The sequence below is a fragment of the Anneissia japonica genome, unplaced genomic scaffold (assembly GCF_011630105.1).
Source record: "Anneissia japonica isolate Jap-2015-1 unplaced genomic scaffold, ASM1163010v1 scaffold9668_len1562885_cov226, whole genome shotgun sequence".
NCBI lineage: Eukaryota > Metazoa > Echinodermata > Crinoidea > Comatulida > Comatulidae > Anneissia > Anneissia japonica.
Genome location: NW_022711326.1, coordinates 1,089,889 through 1,114,111, shown reverse-complemented (window position 1 = coordinate 1,114,111; position 24,223 = coordinate 1,089,889). Strand labels below are relative to the sequence as shown.

The 24,223-nt window shown below is 32.0% G+C and overlaps 1 protein-coding gene across 1 annotated transcript in view; it reads right to left on the bottom strand.

Moving 5' to 3' along the window:
- Positions 1-24,223, bottom strand: part of LOC117107446 (hypoxia-inducible factor 1-alpha-like) — a 63,018-nt gene that overhangs the window by 17,784 nt on the left and 21,011 nt on the right. The window contains exons 3-6 of the mRNA XM_033249146.1: positions 15,250-15,422; positions 9,937-10,079; positions 8,008-8,097; positions 1,781-1,949 (exon numbers count right to left, since the gene is read on the bottom strand). Of these exons, the coding sequence (XP_033105037.1) occupies positions 1,781-1,949; positions 8,008-8,097; positions 9,937-10,079; positions 15,250-15,422 (575 nt within the window). The remainder of the gene's footprint in view (positions 1-1,780; positions 1,950-8,007; positions 8,098-9,936; positions 10,080-15,249; positions 15,423-24,223) is intronic.

The window sequence follows — 24,223 nt, the reverse complement described above, 5'->3', positions numbered from 1 at the left end:
GCATGCGCATTTGCATAAATGTCTACACACACACATACACACTACACACAATAAAAAACATAGGAAATAGCAAGAGTGATTACAATAGTTCCTATTGCATTACATGCATAGGAACTAAAAAGGCAGATACGTCCAATCACTAGAGAAAAGGTGACACAATCTCTACACGAGTTAGGCTTCTGGGACCAGCCTGCCTATCAAGCAACTAACACTGGCTTTGAGCCTTTTGTGATGTGGCTAAAATTATACTGGTATTATATCACATGTGGGATTATGTAACAGTGAACAATGTAAATATTGATTGGTTTATGTTAGATAATCTTGCTTTATAGAAGAACTCGCCAATGGCGTGAAACAGCTAATAATCAGTTTACTACCAATTGGGAAAATATAGTTTATCTTTGTGGCCAGGTATTTTCCACAAAGGATGGATGTCATACATGTCAACAAAATAATTTTCTTTCTTTTAAAAAATGATGATGGTCACTCAACATACACATTCACAGAGAGCCTTGGCCAGACCTAGGTACACAACAAGAGCCTCATTTACCAAGATTTTTGCATTTCTACAGGATTTTCTCTTTGAAAAATAACGGTTGAGAAGGTTTGAGAAGATAGCTTTTGTAATATTTGACCCAACAATAACAATAATCTGAAAGTTTATATAGCATTCCTACAATACAAGGCTTAGACTCGGAATGGTGACAGCCATAAAGAAAGGAGAACAAATAGGATCAAATCAGCATTCCTCTAGCTGAGAATGAATGAAATATATGAGTGTTAAGTAGGGAATTTTAATGATAGAAAGTAGATTTATAGGTAAATTTAATCAAAGAAAGAAGAATAGCAGTAACCCAGTGCAGACTGACTTCTATTATTAAAGTAAGAAATGGGATTAGAGAGCTTTTGGTAAACCACATTCACCGTCTTCATGGCACTCACACAATGCATGCTGTTTACTAGCATAGGGTTCCTTATGAGTCGCTGGTGATACACAATGGGTGTAATTTTGGGGTTATATCTCCTTTCTAGTCCAACTGACCTTGGACAGCAAGACAATTGAGATTTTAAATATAGAAATCTTGGCATAGTTCAGTTCACTCCTGATTATTTAGTTAAAGTAATATTGAATGGTGCAGCTAATAATTGGTTGTTGGCCTAGATATTATAACCTACTGCAAATCCCACATATTACGATAAATAACGCCTAACCATAATAATATCAGGTTTATAACAATTCAGCACGTATTAGGCATCAATAAAATTACAAGATTATCACCTCCGCTCAAATCACTTTTTCCAGAATCCTACAAATATTTCATTTTTTTTGTATGTAAATGTTAGAGGTAGGGGATGGGAGGCGAGAAATGTTGCAAAGTGTTTGGGACCTCCATTGCCTTGTCTACTTGAATGTTTAAATAATGTTTGAACATAAGTGGTATATAGTTCAATTAATCAATCAATCTTTATTTTCCATCATCAATAAAACAACAAATAAAGATGGAGGAAATACAACAAAGGGAAGGCCTGACAATGCGTTGTATCACCTTAACAAAAAGACAATCATAAGCAATATAAAATGTTAAAAAAACACTTTTGATAATACTATTATGTGCAATTTATTTGACTTTGAAATGCAATTTTGTTAAAAAATTCACATTCAAAAACCTTTATCGTCCAAATTATATAAAAACATACACTTTGAAATTTGTTATTTGATCCACTATGTAAAAAAAAAAAAGGAAAAAAGAAAAGGGGGAAAAACATGTTTCCTTCTTACCATCACCATCTACTATATTGACGCTCATGGAAGCAGGAGGATCATCGCCATCTAGCCCATAACCTTTAAATGTCTGCCGGCCCGGGATTTTCACCTGGAACTGTTTTCGTAGTTGGTTTTGATCATCTTTGTGTATGTAATCAACTATGCTGTTGCCGATCATATCATGCTGTAAGAAACATTAAAAATACAATATTAAAAATTACAAATTACAGTACTATAGCCACATCCCTAAATTTATTTTTCAGATACAAGGCCAACACCATTTGGTCGCACTTGGAGTGGGCTTTAACTGGTGTATGATCATACCCAGGATTCCATCCCTCACTGTTTCAGCGAGCCCCTAACTTTAGGGGCTTCAAAGTGCTAAAGAACGGAGGAGTGGAAATGATTCTTCTGCAAAATTCGCTGATATATTACATGCAGCAACCTATGGAATTTCTCAGACATCGTTCCAATGACTGGGATAATAATGTGGAAAAGCACTCTGTGATTTAGTTGTATAAAGCACTATATAAAAACCTACATATTATTATTTATTATTATATATGGTGTTGACTAATATCTGGCTTTATGAAGTGGAGATGTCTGGTTATGAGAATATGGTGTTTTGACAAGATTTGAGCCCATCATTCCAAAATTGGAAGGCAAGCATATTAACCACTAAGCTATTGGACACTCCTTACTGAAGATTAATTTTATACAAGGTGATCAATTAAAAGATTAAAATTTCTCATTCAGGATATTAAAAATGAGGATGAGGCTCCTACTTTTATTTGTTGTTCTCTACAAAGATGGCCACCACACAAATAGTCATCTAGCCAATGGCACACACAGACACTTACTGCTTATCAGGGTGTTTGCATTTTTGTTGGATTTTTTAGGTCTATGAAAGTACTTAGTGCAATAAGTTTGTAACTAAAATTTATAATTATTAATATTACACACTTTATTTTATACAAAGTTTATTTATGTGTATATTGAACTTTGGAAAAAGAATGTCATATAAACTTTTCCATGTGACTATAAAGAGAAACTTAAACTTGACAATACTTAACACAAGTTATATTGTTAGATCTATTTATGTTTGATTCATCCATTTGAAACATATATAGCAATGTACCAACGACAATACAAAACCTAAAAATGTTGTTGTCCTCAATATGGCAATAACATGAACAGACACAACTTTTTTATTATCCTAATGATATGATAATATCATTTGATTAATCCTATGTGACCACAAAACTGACAATTTTTTTCGTAATTACTAAATCATTCATCAAAGCTGATTATAAATAGATTTATTTAGAGATTTTAATTGCAAAATAAAAATATATCACTACTGATTATATAACGAGAACAGATGACTAATACAACATTACACCTACGCGGAGATGCAAAAAATAACCGCTAATTATAATAGTAAATCACCATGACAACAGTCTGTTGGTGCCAATTTTCTGGAGCATTGATTTAAATATTTAATACATAATGTATAAATGAAATGTTTGCTACAGCACATTAAAAAAAGGTTCTGTGTACTATCCATAGTATGTGTGTACTTTACAAATAATTTATGTTGTGTAAGTTCAGCTTATTTATTTCACTGCAGTTTTCTGTCATAACATTTTTAAACACTTACGATGATTCCCACATTAGAGAGGCTATACTTACCTGTCACAAGTTCTGTCGTGAAATCTGGGTAAACCATAACAAAATCTAATAGAATATTAAATTGCTCATAATTGTAAATAGAAAATAAGTTTGTAAATTTCAAGTCAGTGAGATGGAAGGAAATAATTCAGTTGTTACATACTAGAAAAACCTCTAAATTAATTACAATATCAGCCAATTTACAAACTATCTAATACAATTTGAAAACTTTAAGAACAAGCTACCTGAAAACATTAACATATTAACAATTAAAAAATAAACTGTGTACTTATGTCCCCAGGTAAGAAAATTGTCCTTAACCGGTGAGTTCTACCATTCCACAGCCCCTTCCGAGCCCCTCCCCTTGTGTTTTTAGTCAGAACTGAATCTTGTTTAAACAAATCAGCAAATGAAACCAAATGAAAAAAAAAAATTCTAATTATTCTGCAGGTTTTAAATTTTAGAAGTCTTGAAAAAAATAGTGATTTACTGATAAATTTTTGGCATATTTGGCATTTAAGATCTGGTACTGCAGCCTATGACTAATTAACGAAGGTAAATATTATACAAAGTTGCACTCTAAAAGCGTGTGCAATTATATGCCAGACACAGTCACTTAAAAAGGCAACATCAGATATGAGTCTAAGAGAGGCTCTGATAGTGTGTGACAGGTTTATAAGCGTGGGTAGGGCTTTAAAAATTGGCAACCAGCGATTATATGAAGGCACATATTAGAATGATGTATAGTAACATTAGGATGTGTACATTCAAATTTTAAAAGTGTGGGATATTCATTTACAAATGAAATAAAACTAGCATTTAAGCAGTACTCCAGACAAGAGCATGCCGTTATTATTATTCACTTGCATTTACATACTTTAGAACAATGTTATGTAGTAAGATTAGATGTGTATTAAACCATACAAAATGTCGTTAAATTAGAGAGGTGGTTGATGTCAAACTTTTGACCTTTTGATGACAGATACGCTTGATTAGAAGGCATAGGCCTACCATGTCTCATCTGGATTTAACTCTAGCTATGAACACAGCAGGACCTGTCATTCTTGGTTTCAATCTCGTTACCATTCTTACAACAACATTCTTAAAATTAATACAATGTGATATAGAATTTAATTGAGTCAATTAAAAAATAATTACAGGAAAAGTTTTAGTAATAACCATTTCTTTGAATTTTGCTTTTTCACCAAATTATATGCAGCCATATTTTTTATGTATACTGCATTACACATAAATTAGGAACATCATTAACAAAACCATATTTTTAATATTGAAACTATATTCTTTATAGACAATACCTGTATTTATGTAGATTTTACTTACGTTTTCTATTATGCAACAATATATTATTTAAATTTATTTTACAAAATGTTGTGTTGTATTAATTTTCTAAATAAATTTGAAGTACCCATAGTAGATTTGCTCTTGACTATATATACTTTCTTATTAATGTAAATATCATTTTGGTAATTAGTTGTTCTCTTTTTCATAGTCAATACATAAATCCTGACAAGATGATCACTCTGAATAAAAGCATGTCACTTTAAATAAAGTTCATAGAGTGCTATTCAACTCATCTTCATTACCTTAATATTAATAAAGTAATTAAAAGTAAACAAATAAATTGTATTACAGACAGTTTCTTAGAAACGACACATGACAATCATTTTACATCTGAATACTCTCAGGAAAAATAATGTGGTCATAAATGTTGTAGATGATAAAAAAAAAAAAAAATAGTTATTGATCCTGAATAACTGATGATGATGATAATGACGATAATGACGTAGATGTTGATGAGGATAATAACTTAATAGATAATGGTAGACGATTGATTGATTATTCATATAATATTCCTTACATTTGTCCCTTTAATTCCACTTACTCATATTTCAGCAGTGTCCCTTTAATACTGCTCATAGTTGGCTGTCAAAATAATGCAGTGTGATGGATGTTCAGACATTTTTATGTAATGCATCATTATTCATTTGCAGATCTATATGTTTATAAGCACAATTATATGAAACTACTAAAAATAGCTTTTTCATCATCCATTATTCATCTGCAACACTATGCATTTACAGTATAAAAACAGGACCATTAAATTTATATTATTTTAGTACATTGCCTGTTTTTAATGGAATTCAATTAGTTATGAACTTGGAATTCCTTTGCAATAATTGTTTTCCTGTTTCAAGAACAGCAAAGTACAATTTAAACTTAGGACATGAAGCTAAGATTTTATATAAAGATTCTTCGATAGTAAAAACCAATGAAATTATTTTATGAACACACAAATATCAGGTGAGGCTGAAATGACAGTCAACTTTTTTCCTGTTAAAAATTCTAACATTTAATATCCCAGAAAAGTTTAGTTTATCTCACGGCCAAATATTTACCAAGCAAATCAGATTTATACTATAATATGCAGCAATGAAATGCTATTTGCCTCATTAGCTAAGGAGTTTTATTGGCAATGCTGACTGACAGCCAATCAGACCTAAGGTCATTAGGATGCAGATACTGTAGGTTAGGTTTGAGAATTGTTTGAAACCCATACCCACTCCAATTTATACACTTTTTATACCTTTGTTCGCAAACCTGCCACCCACAGATAATGATTATTTGAAATTAAAATTATATTTCTGGCTTGAAATATTATAAACTTTTTATATTTCTATTCTGCCCATCGCCGTCATGATATATTGTGAGGAAAAATATTAATTTCACAATTCTCTGAAAAGATTTAACGATAAACAAAGTATAGAAAAAGCCTTAATAGCATTGGAGAATCTGATTTAATTTTGCACTGGGCTGCATGGAACTGGATGACCTCACTGGTGACCTTGCCTCATGGCATCCCCAGTGCTGTCTCCCACATCCTTTTGCCATTACAGTATTTCTCCAGGGAGCATGACAAAGCAGTTTCTGGGAACTAAAGCCAGCCATTTCTATTTTTTCGGATCCATTTCGGTTTGTACAAGAATTGTGGTTTCATCAAGCTATTGTAGTGGCTATGTTTCTACACCAATACTAAATACAAAGTAATGAGTACTTTTGTTTCTATTTTAAATCCTCATTTCCTAGTACAGTACATTGTACTTTGTGCAGTGGCTGAATCACACATCTGTAAATGAGTCTCAAGCAATGGACGCCGGCTGGCTAAAATTTGTTTTTGAATGTTAAACACATAAAACATAAATGCCATGGAATGACCGGAAAATGTGAAATAACATCAGATACTCACGCGAAGCCAATAAGCATTGCTAATAGGAAATGCAGTAAATTATAGGGTATCCCTAGTGGCAGTTCAATGTCTCTTGTAGGGTATTTTTTAACATGGTCATGTCGTAAATTTAACTTGATGCCTCCCTGTTGATTCTTCCTAGCACTGCCCTAACTAACTGGCCTAAGATTATTTTTCTTCTGTTTTCAGGAAATATCTCCCTTGAGCTATTCTATTATTCACATAGATGTTTTTTTGGTTAGAAGTATGTAGCAATGAGTATGTGGCAATGGGCCAATTATGAATGAAAAGCTTTAGCATGTTTACATTATCCATATGCAGATGGATGATTGTAGGATAACAAGTATAGCTGTGAATATATATGGTATGTGTTGATCATATCCAATCAAAGAATGGATATAACTGGATTTTTAATTTTTTCGAATGTACAAATGGATGAATGCAGGCTTCAGGTTTAGGTCACTCTTTAATATTTGTAGATCTTTAATACCTGGAGATACATTCCAGTTCATAAAAAATAAATTTACTGACTTAATGTCAATCACGGAATAAAACATAATAAAATTATGTAGCAATATTATATTCAGAAGTCAAAGAATCCACAAAATCTCATGGAAATTCAAACATCCTAGTACAAAAATAACAACCCATTTAAAGTGAGGCCTAAATATACAACTGTGTATACTATATGATGACCATTTTTGTGACGATAAAACAAGACCTCTGCAATGCCCGAGGTCTCTATGAATCCAGTGGTCATTCAAAAATAAATTAGAAATCCAGACATTATCTTAAGCAATGATTATCCATCCATGTCTGCATAAAACCTAGCATGATTGTTTATTGTGGCCATCTTAGTAGAAAGAAAAAGAGTATCATTTTCTTCTTTGACTAAAAGAGAATGGAAAAGAAACTTGGCTAAACTTATTGGTGTAATTTTTTCCCTAACTGACGTGGAAATGTACTGAATACTCAGTATGTGTAAAAACAATTGTGAAAAAAATTGCAAGTTTTTCTCGGCTGGGACCAGAAAAAAAAAAAAATTATATTTATACTTGATTCTCCTGACGCAAATCCTGTTATTGTCTATTCCATCACGACAGTAACAATTACTTGGCTAACCTTGTTTTGCAAAACAAGATTCCCTCAACAAGTCTTATTTTCCGATACTTCCAATATACTTACAAAATGTTGATAATATTATTGTGAATGGCCCATTACCTGATTACATAACATACAGTAGTAAACCTAGCTATATTACCTGGTAAACCTGGTTATCTTACCTAGTTACATTGTGTTATCTTACCTGGTTAATACCAAGATGTTTGGCAACACTTTCAGAGACGAAAAGGATCCGACCTTTCCGAGAAATGAAGATTACAAAGCCGTTGAGTGTCTGCAAATAAAAAAATATGTCTTCAGTAACTAGCTTTCTGCATCTTACAGACTTCAATTTTACTATACCCTCTTTCAGAATTATTAACATCCTTTGCAGTGGCAGATCCAGGAATTCAAATAGAGGGACCTGGGGAGGATTTTTGACAGGTAGAGGGTCTAGACCACATCAGGAACACCATGGTTGGGGCTGAGATAAAGAAAATTCATGATTATGGCACATCTAGATAACTGGAAATGGCATTCTTAACTTAAATTTGAATATCCTTTGTTTTTCACTCCATGGTTTTTTTATAAATGAAAAAAAAAATTATGAGGGAAGGGTCCGGGCTGGCTGGCCCCGACCCCCTGAATCCGCCACTGCTTTGGAATGTAGGCCAATGAATCTATAGAATCACCCAAAAACTTCATTTTTGTTCACTGTAACCCATGGGCTCTTTTGCAAAATAATGAATGGTGGGAGGGGTGGTGGTACATTCGAGATTCAGATTTCTTTTCCTAATTTTACTTATTCAGTTGGTTTTAACATGTTCACTTATTTTCAATTTCATACTTAGTTTTCAACATTCTAAGTGTAGTAACTTACTACATGGCATTTTTTATATGCATACACACTTTAACAATTGAGATATTAATTTTGTGTATTTTAACATGTATTATTAAAATATGGAAAGCACTCTAATCTATCGAAAATGCGTTTAACAAATGCAGAATTAGATTGTTTGACATGACTGATCTTCTGATGTCAAATTATATTGTGACATAATACTTCCCCCATATAAGAATTTCTGGTCAGAAGTTAGATAATTTTTTTCTTTGTTGTAGCTATTCCAGTTTATCCAGGTAAGTATGCTAAGCTACCATAGTGATCTACTAAGTTTTACTGAATAATCTTAGGAAGGAATTCACAAAATACATCAATCGGACCTAGTTCAGAATAATAATTTTATTTGCTCACCAAATCTGATAACAGATTTCTTAGATTATGAGATTGAATTATGCAAATTATTAGCATTTCTAGAACACAATGAGTAGCATTACAGTAAATTTATTGGTTATAAAAACATGGTTGCGTGATGCAAAGTGAGAGAATAGATTAGGCCAAATCAAAAGAAAAATTAGCATCTCATCCAAATTTTTTTGAAAAAAAGGGCTGTGCTTGTGGAAAATGTGATGATTGCTTTTCAGATATATTGTTATATTGGTAATACTTTTTGTATTGGAATCTAATCTAATGGTATTTCAGCAAAATCTACACAATTATATATTGTTATGAAAGATGACGGTAAAATGGCATGTGAAACACTGTTATTAAAAAAAAAACCATTACAATACAGAAAAAAAAAAATATGGGAAAGAAAAGCAGGCATGAACGAGAGAAAAACATTATTTATATTTAAATTGTGTTCGATAGTGTTTTGCATCCGTAGATTTATTTAAAATAAGATGGATTTCATCATAACATGAGATTAAACATATTGTTTCTTGCCAAAAGCAATTGGAGGTGGCTGCAATTGTGCTTTAGCCCACACTATTCTTTAGTCACAGTTTTTGACAACACTAGGGAGTATTGAAGTCAGTCATCATCAATACACACCAGTGTGGTCAGGACCACCTATTTGCCGGTACGTGACACTGATCCGCATTAGACCCTAGCAGACCATGGAAACACCAAGCTGGGTCCACCCTTTCATGCCCTAGATGAAACATTTTGTGTCACTATTTTGTAAACTATTCAAATTAAATACCACCAGGTAATAAAGCAAATTCATCCTTATTAGAAATATGCAGATTAAAAAGAACTACACTAGCAGTGTTTCATCATAATTTTGTAACTAACCTCAAGCATAAGAGCACCTTCTTCCCCATCGCAATCTGAAAGGGATTTCAAAATTTGATTCTTATCGTCATCATCTTCATTTCCAGAAGTGATAGCTCTGGTCTCTGATTTTGTTTTCAGCTCATCAAGAAGTGCATTACCCTCTGAAAAATATATTTTTAAAAAGTTATAGATAAAATGACTCAAATCAAATGGTACTTAAATTAGAAATTTAAGGGGTGAGGTTGGCACATGGCCAAGGCATATAATAGAATTTGATGTTCACGAACCTTGTCCACGAGGTGGTCCATTTAAGCCCTGGCGGGATGTTGTGAGGGGGTGGATCTCTGCAGATACAGTTGGTGCCAATTGCACCACCTGGTATCGCAGGTACACTCACCTTACAATAAAATGTACAGCCATTCAACAGTCTAACCCTCGCATGCGGGAAAAACTGACACTAAAAGATGATGATTATGATGAGTATCAGAAAGTAGCCTTTGATCTGATTTAAAAATTTTGCCTTTAGCAATACTGTAACAGACTTAAAGTTTCTGCAGCATTAATTATCCATTAAATTTTTAGATAGTAAACAATATTTTGATTTTAATTTGAATCATCATTATTGGAGGGTGACAGGTTCATATTCAAACAAGTGACATTCCCAAATACCAAAAAAAAAAAAAAAAATTGAGTGGTTCTTCAAGATATGTACAACTGTGTACATGTTTTAAAATTTTCTGAAATGTTCAACAATTTGAAATTTTCAACATCAAGAGTTCTCATTCATAAAAAATATGAAAGAAAAGTATAAGAAGCGATTCAAATGTCAACGATCGTTGCCACTCCCACTGCGGTATTCAAACGCTTAGGTGTTTTTTAAGACAGGAACATTATCCAGACAAAATGAGCAAGCAGCAGCAGGTCATTGACCTGAACCAAGTATTCCCTTATCAAGATGAAACCTCACACTGCAAAAGACTGTATACTTGCTTTAGGCTTTATTAGGCAGGCAAACAACAGCCAATACCTAGCAATATTTGGAGCACAAAGGCCAGAAATTCTACCCCACTTTCTTGGAAGGAATGTGATGCCAAAAGAAACCCTTAGTTTTTTTTGTTTTTTTTTGGAGCATGCTAGAGACAGTTTCTACATGATCTTTTATCCTCCTCAAATTCTTTAACACATTGGACGCTTTTAATAATACATAGAATAACATTTTTTGACAATGAAAATTTAATATTTTAATAGACCAAATTAGTCAAAACAAACAACTAGATGGCAATTGTTTCACACAATAAATAAGCATCCGCTTGAATAAATTTCTACAGTTTTTAAACTCCTCAAACATGTTTACTTGTGCATATCGTAAGCTATCTTATCGAAAAACCTTGGTAAATATTCCTTTAATAAACGTCATAATTTTTGATCCGTTAGATTTGAAATGGAGTGAAAGAAACAAATAGGAAGTCACATAAACAACATACTTCTGAATCATTGGTCATCGTAGTCACAAAAAACATCTTATTCTACAATTCAGCAAATTAAGTTTGTCATACATAAATTGCAACAAAATGACTTGGTGACAACTGTAAACTGAATGTGTACCGCTAAATCAACAACTATCCCTTAGTGTTGTGTTGAGTCGCCCAAGCGATAGGTCTAGGCTTTCTAGGTCTCTCAAAACTCTTCATACATATCTGAATGGAAATTTAAATCAAATCAATCTCATGAATCTCTGTATCATTTAAAATGTATACGCTGTTATAAAAAGTATCTTCTACGCCAACTTCATTACAATTTAGACGATTTAACATACACCACTTTTGACGCCACTCAATCAGGGAACAATAAAATTCCCTGGCTCAATGCATTAGCATAGCTCTTTGGGCATGATTACAACTTTAATACCCACTCGAAGAAATCATGATGACGTTATCTTTGGTGACTAATTTGGTCTATTGAATAAAAAGAAATTGATGCCCTAGACATTCAAACTATTTTATATTATAAATTTAGTACAATACATATGGTAGGCTTACGCGATCTTTTAATACATAAATAAAGAACATTGATATATATAAATGACTACAATATAATTCTAAAATTAATTAATTACTTACTCTGTAGGCACTTTTAATTTTTAATTTTAATTTTTAATTTTTAATTTCCCTAATTTTAGTGTCCTTTCTTGGTACGGTACTCTGCTTTTTCTTTTACTTTTTTTTGTAGCTGTAGTTGTTGCTGTGGTTGTTGTAATTGTATCATTTTTAATGTTTTTCTTTTTTTTTTTACTTTAATGTTGTGATGATTTTTAAACGAGAATTTTAAATGTTTCATATTTATATTTTGTATATTAATATTAATTTTTCTGTACATTTCAAATTTTCCTTAAGTTTGCAAATAAAGTTATTTTGAATCTTTTTGAATCTTTTCTCATAATTGGAAATATTAATTTAATTATAATTCAAATATTGAGAAATTATTTTAATATGCCCTACCAACCAATTAATGATCAAATGCTTTCAACCTACACTACTAGAAAATTTTTGCTTTATCATGCCAAACAGCAGCTTTTACGAACGATTTTAAGTTTTAAGAACGCTTTAAAATTTGTATATGTATTTCTTACATATTGTATTGTTTTCTAATGCACTGATTTGCTGCCAACTAAATGCAGGTTATTTATTTAACCTAGTAAATTTAGCTGTGTTTTCATTGGTAGTAGAAACAGGCCAATGTATATTAAATTCAAGGTTAAAGAGTTCATTCAACAACTCAATCAAATGCAAATTGAATAGAAATATGCCTTTCATTTACATTACAGTATATTCATTGTTTCTCTTTGTCACTACAACATGAAGTATCTTTAACATAATGAATTGATAATTGAACATGTATACATAAACATAACTAAATAAATAAATAAATAAATAATAAAAACAATTAATCAATAATAAATCATCAATCTATCAAATCAAAACAATCAAAACAAATCAATCCAAGTGATATGAAAACAAAATTATTTCCAATCTGTTTCATTGAAGCGGTTATTGGAAGTTAATTACCTATTTGATTATCACATTTAAAATGGATGAATTTTTACCAGAACTTATCTATATTATTATCTCTCACAGATGTCTGAATCAATCTCTATTCCTTGTAAAGTTCCAAAATTTAATTTTGACTGTTACAATGCTTTAACATTCATTCACTTCCTATAAAAACAGTTGCAAACAATAATAACGAGATTGTAATCAATGACACATTGTAAGTAAACAATAAGCCATATTTTTGTAAATAATAATAAAAATTAGGTAAACAAGCAGACAGGAGGTATAACAGACAAGTACTTTACAAAATACAAAAAGCAGTTATGTGGAGCTTATAACCTTATTGAAGGATGTGTGGATGTGTGGTTCTTGTTCACATTGTTTGAAGTGTTAAAATTAACTTACCATATTGTTTTACTTTTCATTTTTCTTGCTTGCTTATAGTACCTACTAGTCACTGGTTGCTAAATATTATAGTAAATGTCTATTTACTGTAGTAAATAATAACCAGTGTTATCTTTTTAATATTTCTTGTTAAATTTTTATATTTACTCAGGAAAGCTGTAATGTGATGAATAATTTGAACTTTAAACTTGGGAATTACTTTACTTTCATTATATGTATAACATTGTAGTCATATTATATATAGTCATATATTAATCTTAATCTTTATCGTCAAACTAAGCTATAATACTTATCGTCAAATTAATACCCGATTCACACGTACAAAAATCTACCAAAATGTAACAAATTCTTACATTTGCCCAAGCGTGTGAATGCACATCCTTGTAAAACAAATGTAACATCCGTGTAATAGCTCGGTAATCTTTATCAACATAAGCGAGGTCTGTAAAGATTACCGAGATATTACATGACGATGACTGGGCATGCCCAGGAATCGAGACATGGCCTAGCCAGCTGTGTGGCGCGAATTATTTCAAAACAAACCAAGCCTAATTTCTAGCCGGCCTTGGATAATTGCTTATTATATGTACTGCAACATTCAGAATGGAGGAATTCTTATTATCCGTGGTTATTGATGAAAAGAGGAGAAGAAAATCAAACAACAAACATCGTTATTCTAATGTCGTTAGGATAATCAAACGTCAGAAATTTCGCCGACAGCTTTTTACTAGGGCCTATGCTGATGAATTTGATTTCTTTGAACATTTGTTGCAACGGTATAGTAAAGTAGCCTAGCCTAGGCCTAGCATGTTCGATTCTCGGCCGATCTTAATATAATAAATATATACTGCCTAAAACCCTCCTTTTTTAGACTCTCGTAAACTTAGGATATATATAAAATGCCTATTTGAATGTGTCTCTCCTGACCTAGGCTAGGGCCAGGCTAGACTGTGTGTGTGTTGCTCACGGACTCGTTGCTCACAACAGGAGTCAACCAAGCATTTCTAATGACTTCTTTACAAGATTTTACATGGATGGAAATTGTACGTGTGAATACGACTAATCTCAGTAGGAATATCTCGGGAGATATCCCGGTAACAATTTGGTACATTTTGTTACATTTCATTCTACGTGTGAATCGGGTATAAGCTACAAGAAATAGATGACCGGTGAAATTTCGAACTTCAAAGATTTTCTCTTACTTTACATCTGACTTAACCCAATAATTATCTTTTCCAACCTATACTTGTAAATATACTATATCCTACAGTATTCACCTATCGACTAGTTGATAGCAAATACATACCTAACAAGTGATGTATCAAGCCTGTGTAAAAGCTAGCAAAGACTTTAATGTGACAATACATTGCATGGGGTGCGTTGTATGAAGCTGTGTGAATTAGTCTCAACTCCGTGCAACAACATTTTTAAGGCGAAACCACCAACAAAAATGTATCGGAACAAATTGATAGCATTCCACAGGCATGAATTAGGCATTGCCAATTAGTCGAACAATAAATTTATAAATGTTTTTATACACATAATTTCCACTCTGTTTTTTCTGTATTTTGTAATGATTTTTCGTATTTCATTAACGATTACCTTTTTATGAAATAACGATATCACAATAGTAAATTATCGCAGTCTCTCCACCCCCCCACCCCCCTTAATTTTACTGTACATCCAATTTTATATACCAGCCTTTGCCATGGTATGATTTGAAAAAATTGCCATTTAATTGAAAATGGAATTCCCTGGGAATAAGTCCACCCCGAAAATCGACCCATTTTTGTGTTAAAGAGGAAGGGGTGGGCTTAAATCGGAGAAACTATGGATGGTATCCACATCAATTTTCAGGTAAAAAGGATCCACATACCTTTTTGAGAAAACTTCTTTATTCGGAGGTAACTTGTAGCGAGTCGAATTATGGAACCTTTATCTAACTTGGAAGTGATCTCCTCGGGAAATGGAAGGAGCTTTGACAACGCTGTGATCTCCACTCCTTCCTTGTCCCGTCGCATTTTGGCGGCATATCGAGATTTCTCAGCCCTAGAAAGAAACAAAATAAAACCAATAATATAATATAAATCAATAATATTATGTCATAATATAAATAGCAAAAACAAAGTTGACATCAAATTTAAACAGGTTTGCATAATTCTCACACATGTTTTAATAGTTAACAAAATGAATCTATAAAAAATAATTATAATCTGTATTTAATCACAAAACTCATTCACCCTGTGGGTGATTTTATTACAAAAGGCTGTGAGGCACATTAATATATAAAACTTATGAAACTAAACTAAAAACGCACAATTGACAAAGCCCAATTTTACAGTAGAACCCGAATGATATTGTTATGCATTTTGAATGATTATTTAATTACAAAATGTTACAAAATTATGACCTTCTTAGTGTGGATCTAAGGTTTAAGGATGGGGGTGGCTAGACAGTGTAAAAAGGTTGGTCCTCCCCCATAAAATTTTAGTTTGTTAGAGGCCTGGAAATGAACATTCCTGCATTTTGAGTTCTATCAGTGACATTAAATTTCTTTAAATTTCAGGTTTTGTCTGTTATTACATTAATATATAAAATTGATGATAATGGTTACATTGGTAACTGCAAGGAATCCAAGACTGAGTAGAATGAATGGACATGTCCCCCTCAAATCACTTTGTACATTATTTGGTAAAAAGTAAGCCTGAACACTATTACAAAGTATCTTAGGACTGTTAATTCGTTTCTACATTAGTACTTGGTGGCTAGTCACCCATTCACCCCTTCTCGCCCATGTATTCCGTTATTTCCTTTTATAACAAAAACACAATTTCAAATTACACAAAATGGAAATAATATAGTGTTATGTAATGTTCTATAAACTAATTCTTTTTCTGAGGCTTTGAATTAATTTGTATTTAGTCATGAGAAAAAAATAATCCCTGGGATTTTAACTTTTGACCTACAGACTGGAAGGCAAGTAACTTTATCAAAATAAGATAGCGTTCCACTCAACTAGAATTGTGCTCGTTTGCAGGAAAGCCTGCATCTCAATAAGTGTACACGCATAGTAATTGCTTAACATGTTTTCCCACAGTACGGATATTAATATTTTTAGTAAAGAAAACTGACAAATTAATTATTCTATATTTAGTACCCTATTATATTAAAAGTAAATGGTTTTAACCACTCTTGTGAGCTATCTATGTATAATAAATATTAATACTGTATATGGTTTTCTTTTAATCAGTTCTCATGTCTAAGTAAATTTATTAAGAACTATAATCTCGGTAAGAAAATCAATTATTTTCAAAATGATAAGGATGACAAAAAACATTTTTTGATCTGCTATAAATGCAGTTCAAAATAATTTATATTTCTTTATGAATGGGGTAGAGGCCGATTCCTGTACTTTGATATTATGCAGGTGATTTAATTAGGATTTTGTTTTTGCTCAAAGCTAACAAAAAGTTTTCCTTTGGCACTTTATGGACTTTCTCTCACGTTATCTTATCGCCATTGATTTCTTTATGAGGATGTACTACTCAGTAAAATTACTCTTGCACAGTTGCACATATTTTCAGCACAATTACGAAAAATCAATTTATTATACTACTATCGAGAAATATTTCAAAGGAGTAATAATCAATATCTTTAAAATAAGGAAGGTGGGTAAGCCATCAAAGCTAATGAAATATACTTTTATATTAAAAACCATTTGTAATTCAGGTTATTTTGCATGGTTTTCATATGAATGATTAATTATAAATTTGTTTCATCTCCAAAAGCAAATACTCTATTAAATTAAAGTGTGATGTTCTCTGTCTCCCTATTAAGCATACGGAATGAAACTGTTTATATAAAAAAATACTGGTTTTCACAGCATTTGAATCTAGGACCCCACAGAGTGCACGTCCCATTTAACCACTCCAGTGAAGCTGATGGAAAAAGGCTACCTTTTCTTAAGGATTTACCACATTGGCTGCCAGAATTCGTCCCATGGCGTGTTGCTGTGCGCGCCAGGAACGTATACTCGTCAAGATCGGGGCAACATTATAGCGTTTATTACTTCGTTATTCAGCTAGTAGTTCGGGGAAGATATACCTAGACAATAATGTACAAATGACGTATGTATGTTTATTATGTTATGTAGCCAGTAGGAAACTCGAGGTCTTATTAATAAACAAGTTTGAGACATGAAAATAAAATAAAATTTATTTCCTGGTATGATAGGTTAATGTAAATATTATAAACCTTTCTAATAAAACTTGGTTTTCCTTTATGTTTTATGAGACAGTCCTTAATAGTAATATCGGAGCTGATATATTCATCAATGGCTGTTATTAAAATATAAACATCCTAAACTTCTATCCTGTAATTGGTTCTTGAAGCAACCAGTATTGGAAACTAATAAATTTATTGGACTCTTTGGGCTCATTAACATCAAGGGCACTAAAGTTTCTAGACCAAACTGCATTCTTTTGAACTGTATTTATCAAATCTTCATCATAAATATGTTAACAGCATTTTGGGTATATATTGACATTTCAAAATAAGACAAGGTTAACTAAAGTTAGTATAGAATGTCAAGAGTAGATGACGGATACTGTAGCAGTACGGAGAGGAGGATAGGAGTATGGTAGGAGTATTCATGGCATAAAAAACACCAAGGATAACACAGTAACCGAATAGCACACTGAGGATACATTAACTCACAAAGACGAGGGGGGGTGGGGGTAGTACACCAAGAAACAATCCCCTACTCTTCTGAAGATTGCAGTGCATTTAAAATATGCAATGGTCATATTGCACACAGACCAAGCGCATTTAAACATTTATGACAGCATCCAATAGACGGTATGCTGTCATATTTTAGCCTTTCATTTGAAACACAAAAGGACAGCAATTGGAATTGAACCAGGAACCAAATATGGACCTCCACACATATATATCCAGTGCAGGAGCAATGGTGAAAGCGTTATTGGGATAATGTACCCTGTTTACACTCTACTCGATGTTGGAAAAATAGAAGAATATTAAGATACTGCGTATACATATTACTTAAAGTGGGATTTGAATGTTCTTAACAAAATTTATAGGCATTTTCATCCAATTATACATGTTAAAAATTTAAACATCCTCAACTGCCTATCTTGCAAATTACCCTTGGATGTAACTGGTAGGAATAGCCACATCTTATCATACATGTTGACAATTTAGATTTAATATGCATGACTATCAAGTAAATACTTAGAAGGCCTCTCTAATTTAGATGGTCCAGATAAAAAATGCCTTACTGTAGTTTAATCACTTCCTGGTTCGCTAGGAATTGATTTGGCAGGCAAGTGAAATTGATTCCATTCTTCCATGAACTTGATGTGCAAGGCCTAGTTTTACTACTTGTTCCCATTCATCGGCATACTATCAGAAACTCCACACACAGCATGTATTGATTTTAAACTATCATTTTTACATGCTAGTACAATACGCTTGACAAATATTTTTGTCATGGATGGTTGGCAATAAAATTCATAAATTATGCATTGAATAGTGATCAATAAAAAGAAGATCTATCACTACTCAAACTAAATATGTTTTGTAATATCATCTGTATAGTTTACAAATGATGACCAATAAAACAAAACATGGTTGGAAAAATACAAACCATAAACAGACGGTTAAATGATACGTTTAATCAAACCGAATTGCATGTATTTGTACTGCACACCTTCGGTTTGTGATTGTCGTTTGTTCTACCGCTGTGTGAACACATACACGGTGAGTTATAAAATATGATACCATGCTTTATAGTACTGTTGTGTGGGATATTTTTTACGACCTACTAAGCAAAACAGAATTTTGTAGGATTTGATCCGACAAACAAATGATTTAAATGTTTTATTTCATTCGTATCTAACAGCAACTCACCAATTGCAGGATGGACAATACTTTATAAAAATCTCTGTAAGATGCTTAGATAGTGGAGTTTTTGTAGTTGTGAGATAAAGTCCTGTGTAACAGGAATTGAACCCAGCATCCTCGGATTAGAAGTCAACCACTAAGCTATTTAAACTCCATTCCACACTATCATCAGATAATCATACTCTTTTGGAAAGCTAGTAAATTACACATTACAGTAGTACAAGTAAATGTAAAAAGATGCTTCATGTTTCATCAAAGAGAAATGGGGAGTACGAAAACAGGTGCAAGCAGCAATATATCACTCTACCCTTTTCTCTAGTGTTTGTATGAACTAGTATTCAGATTTAGTAGATCTTTATTACATACCATTACAGTACTATTACATTTTCTATAGGTCTTCATTATTTATGTAATGTACAGTAAGGATATGTTCCCTTAAGATTGTCAAAAGATAATATATTATATTATTTTTAATTACAGATCTCATCATTAATAGTTTAATGTGTGCTGACAATACATTCTACAGTAGAGGCTAAAACACAATAATGGTGTGAGAATTCATTAATTTATTTGACCTTTTATTTGTTTATAAAATTATTAATACATATCTTTGAAAAAAGTTTTTGATTTATTGCTCTTTTTTATCAATCCTTGAATTAGAAGCAAATTTTATCATATAACTTAACTGAATTAAAGGTCTGTAGTAGCTCACAATTATTTTTTACTCAAAACAGACAACTATTGTGTGGTAATGGACACATTTTATCAAAATAATAAAATCAAATTAATTGGTCGGAGACACAAAAATTAGTTTCTTCAAGCCTATTAATAGCCATTGCCAAAAACACCTCTGGATTAAGCACTTGCATACTACAGTAGAAGTACAGTAATGTTAATAAAAATTTAAGCTACCTGTATAAATATCACTGTTGAACACTATTATAGGTATATAGTATCTCTTAATGAAATTATGAATCAGTCAAGTATACAGTAGGTAAAAACAATTAAAAAACTACTCTCTAGGGAAAAGATGTGTTTTTAAAAGTTTTTTAAAAGATTGCACACTGGGGGCCCTGTCTCTTATACACATCTAGATGTGTATAAGAGACAGCCAATCAGCTATGCTATAGGTCTACCTCTGGCAAATAACATAGTCAAGATAGGATGCCAAAAACATAGTATAGTTAAATGTCCATTTTACGAACGTCAATTTTACAAATAGTCAATTTTACGCATGACGTCATCATCGACCAAGTAATAACGTCAAAAAAGATGGATTTCGTAATTTTTCAAAGTAATAATGTTTTCTTAAAAAAATAAGGTTTTTTGTATGTATTTAGTAATAGTTCAATCTTTTTTATTTTTCTCATTTCTGCTATACTAATCGCTATAGTTAGTGCAGTATAACCCAATCAACTACCAACGCGAGTCATCGGATTGAGCGCACATGATATTTACTTATTGACTGTTGTCATCGCGAAGGCTAGATGATCGTGAAGTGCAAGTAATAACACAATTCACAGATCTAAAAACTTCAGAAAGAACATGATAAAAAGGTCTATAAAACATACAGATATTTTACTAATAAAAAATAAATCAAAATTAAAAAATTAAAATAATATCTTGTTAAACCGGAAAATGCCAGCAAGTATAAAACTTTGGTTTTTATCAAAGGTAAATTTAGGACCATGCTGCTGCACTGTCCGTTTGTGACAGGCCTGGCCGCCATCAGGCTATTGGTGCTCAATGGTAGAGGGTAGCTACAGTAGTCTAGGTAGTAGAAAAGGCCTTTAATACATTTGTATGTAATCATCCTTTCTAGTATCTATCTTTTGTTTAGTCTTATTTTTAACAATTATCCACACATGAAATAAAGATTATTGATTGGTTAATTTGTTGGCAGTAAAACCTTATTTTCATATTATTGATAATTTCTTTAAATTAATTATGTATTTGTCCACTCACTCCTTTTTTAGGCATAGGTTACACAAATGGATCAGAATGAAACATCTTTATTTTTTAGTTTTTACATTAGTTTTTGTTTATTGCCATGAATAAGCAGTGTACACTGGTCACACTACAGCATGCCAGCTCATTATTATTAAAAAGCATTTATATAGGCCTAGCGCCTTTACAAAATCAATAAATAAAAATGTACAAATTACAACATTCAATAAAACTTCCAAAGATCGAAGTGCAGTACATTAAAACCCATTTTTACAAATATAAAAGTACAATAAAAATCAAGTAATAGAAATGGCAAGTACAAATTACAAGCCTGGAATTTAATCAAATTTCCTACAAAAAGCTAGTTAACGATAAAAACATAGCAACGATAAAACACAAGTGTGCAATGAAATTATGAATCAGTCAAGTATACAGTAGGTAAAAACAATTAAAAAACTACTCTCTAGGGAAAAGATGTGTTTTTAAAAGTTTTTTAAAAGATTGCACACTGGGGGCCTGGTGGATATCATAGTGGATATATTCCATAATTTTGGACCAATCGCAGAAAAAGCACTTTCACCAAAAACTCTTTTCGTAATGAGAACTACAACTACATAAAATCTTCTCTATTATTATGGTTATTTGAATTTGATGGATACATGTACCAAGCTAGGAAAATGGTTAGAATTTCTATTTTGAGTAGCCATATGTTTTGTATCTTGTGCTTGAAATATAGTCGTAACATACGGTAGTCGTAACTATTAATACCACAGCCAAAGAACTGTGGAACGTTAGCCTTTGGTCATACTTACAATTTAATATATTGTAGCTGGCTACAGTATGTGTGTATAATTATTATTATTATTACTACACTAGTTTTGAGTAGGCTCCCTAACAACAGATGGGCTAATCCAAGCAATGTCTAGACATTATGTAATATGTTAAAGAGTGAAAAGATTGCCCATCACTCCTGGCCTTGCCTCCATTCAAAGTACATAGTAAAAGGCAATGATGCAGAACACTAATAATATTACCCAGGTTAATTTAAATAAAAAACTATGCTGTATGTTTTCTTTTATTTAAAATTTTCAAAAGCTGAAATACTAAGAAATTCCTAATAGCAATGAGAATCAATGAATGCAAGTCCTCTGTATGGACATGAATATATTATAGGTTATCTTTTTAAAATAAAACAACCTTAAAACATGACTGCAGGGAGGCCAATCTTTCCTTCCCTTAGGACAGTCAATAGAAATAGATAAATTAAAAAACCTTTCCAACTACTGTAGATTAAAACTACTTTGGATCTGAAAAAAATGGAGGTTTCTTTTTGAGAATCAGAGAGGAAGTGCCAGCTCTTGTGATTAACAAAGGAGATGAGTTATTGTATATTTGGATTTGTGGCTCGATTATATCCAGGGACTTGATAAACGAGTATTTGTGATAAAGGGTTTTATTTACTGGTACAATACTGACAGCTTATGTTTCAGATATTACATAATACCAGTTTATTTACATTTTATATTATGTATTTAAATAAACAGATCATAACATATTCATTTTTAAAAACTGGCTACTGTATAGTGGATGACCTTTCAAATTAACATCAGAAGGTTAGCTGATATTCAGGGATTCTCTCTATAGATTTTATGTGATGTCTATTTAATAATAATATGTGATGTCTATTTAATAATAACAACATTTATTCAACAATGTAAAAGTACAATCTTGCCAGGAGCAAGGAATAGGTATGAGCCCAAACCGAAAACTGCTCTTGCTCTATCATCAAAACATAGAGGCAAAAGTGAAACACTAAACATTATAACTGATTTAAAATTAACTTAACTACAGTAACAAAACTAAAAACTTAACTAAATTAAAAATCCTCATTTAAAATTAACTGAGCTTTGAAATCAGAAGTGGTTGAGGAAGTTGTTAAATGTTTATGACAATAATAACATTTAAATAATAATAATATGGTACAGTTTAAGCTTTCACAGTTCAACTTTGTAAACACTGACCCAAGACCTACAGCATACATTTAATCTGACAATCAAAATTAAACTCCACTCCCTAAGCCTCAATAATAAGACTTAAAAGATGTATAGGTGTAATTTTTGCCCTACCTGACGTGGAAATGTACCGAATACTCAGTACATTTGAAAACAACTGCGAAAGAAAATTGCAAGTTGTTCTCGGGTGGGACTCGAACCCACGATCTCCAGATCACTAGCCTGGCATCATACCTCTAAACCACCGAGCTTGCGCCTGATGGCCAGGGTTAATTCGAGTCCAAGTAAGCAGCGGGTACTGCAGTGTGATAGTAATTGTTATTGTCGTGATGGAATAATAGACAATAACTGGATTTGCGTCAGGAGAAACATGTATAGGTGTAATATTTTTTTTTGTCTATTATTGTCTATTATTACAACACGACAGTAATTTTCTATTATTCCATCAAGACAATAACAATTACTATAAGACTTAAAAGACTTACTTAGTGCTAAGACTTACTTCGTGTATAGCATCATGTGTATTAATCAGCTTGATTGTGGAAATAAGTCAATAAACAATATAATAATAATAAAAAAAAAAAAAAACATCTTCACATAAATCATTGCCATCCCCTTCTGCCTACTGTTCCCTTTCCTTCCATTATTCCTTCAATAATCCATTTCCTTTCAGCATGACCAGTTAATTTTTCTTCTTTCTTACTAAGAATTACTTCATGTATAGCATCATGTGTATTAAATCAATCAACTTGATTTTGGAAATATGTCAATAAACAATGGAAAAGGCAAAACATCGTCACATAAATCATCCTCATCCCCTTCTTCTGCCTACTGTTCCTTTCCCTTCCATTATTTCCTTCAAAAATCCATTTCCTTTCAGTATGACAAGTTAATTTTTTTCTTCTTTCTTTGCCTTCTTTGATCATATTCAGTACATTTACATTGTGCTCATTATTCTTAGTATTTTAT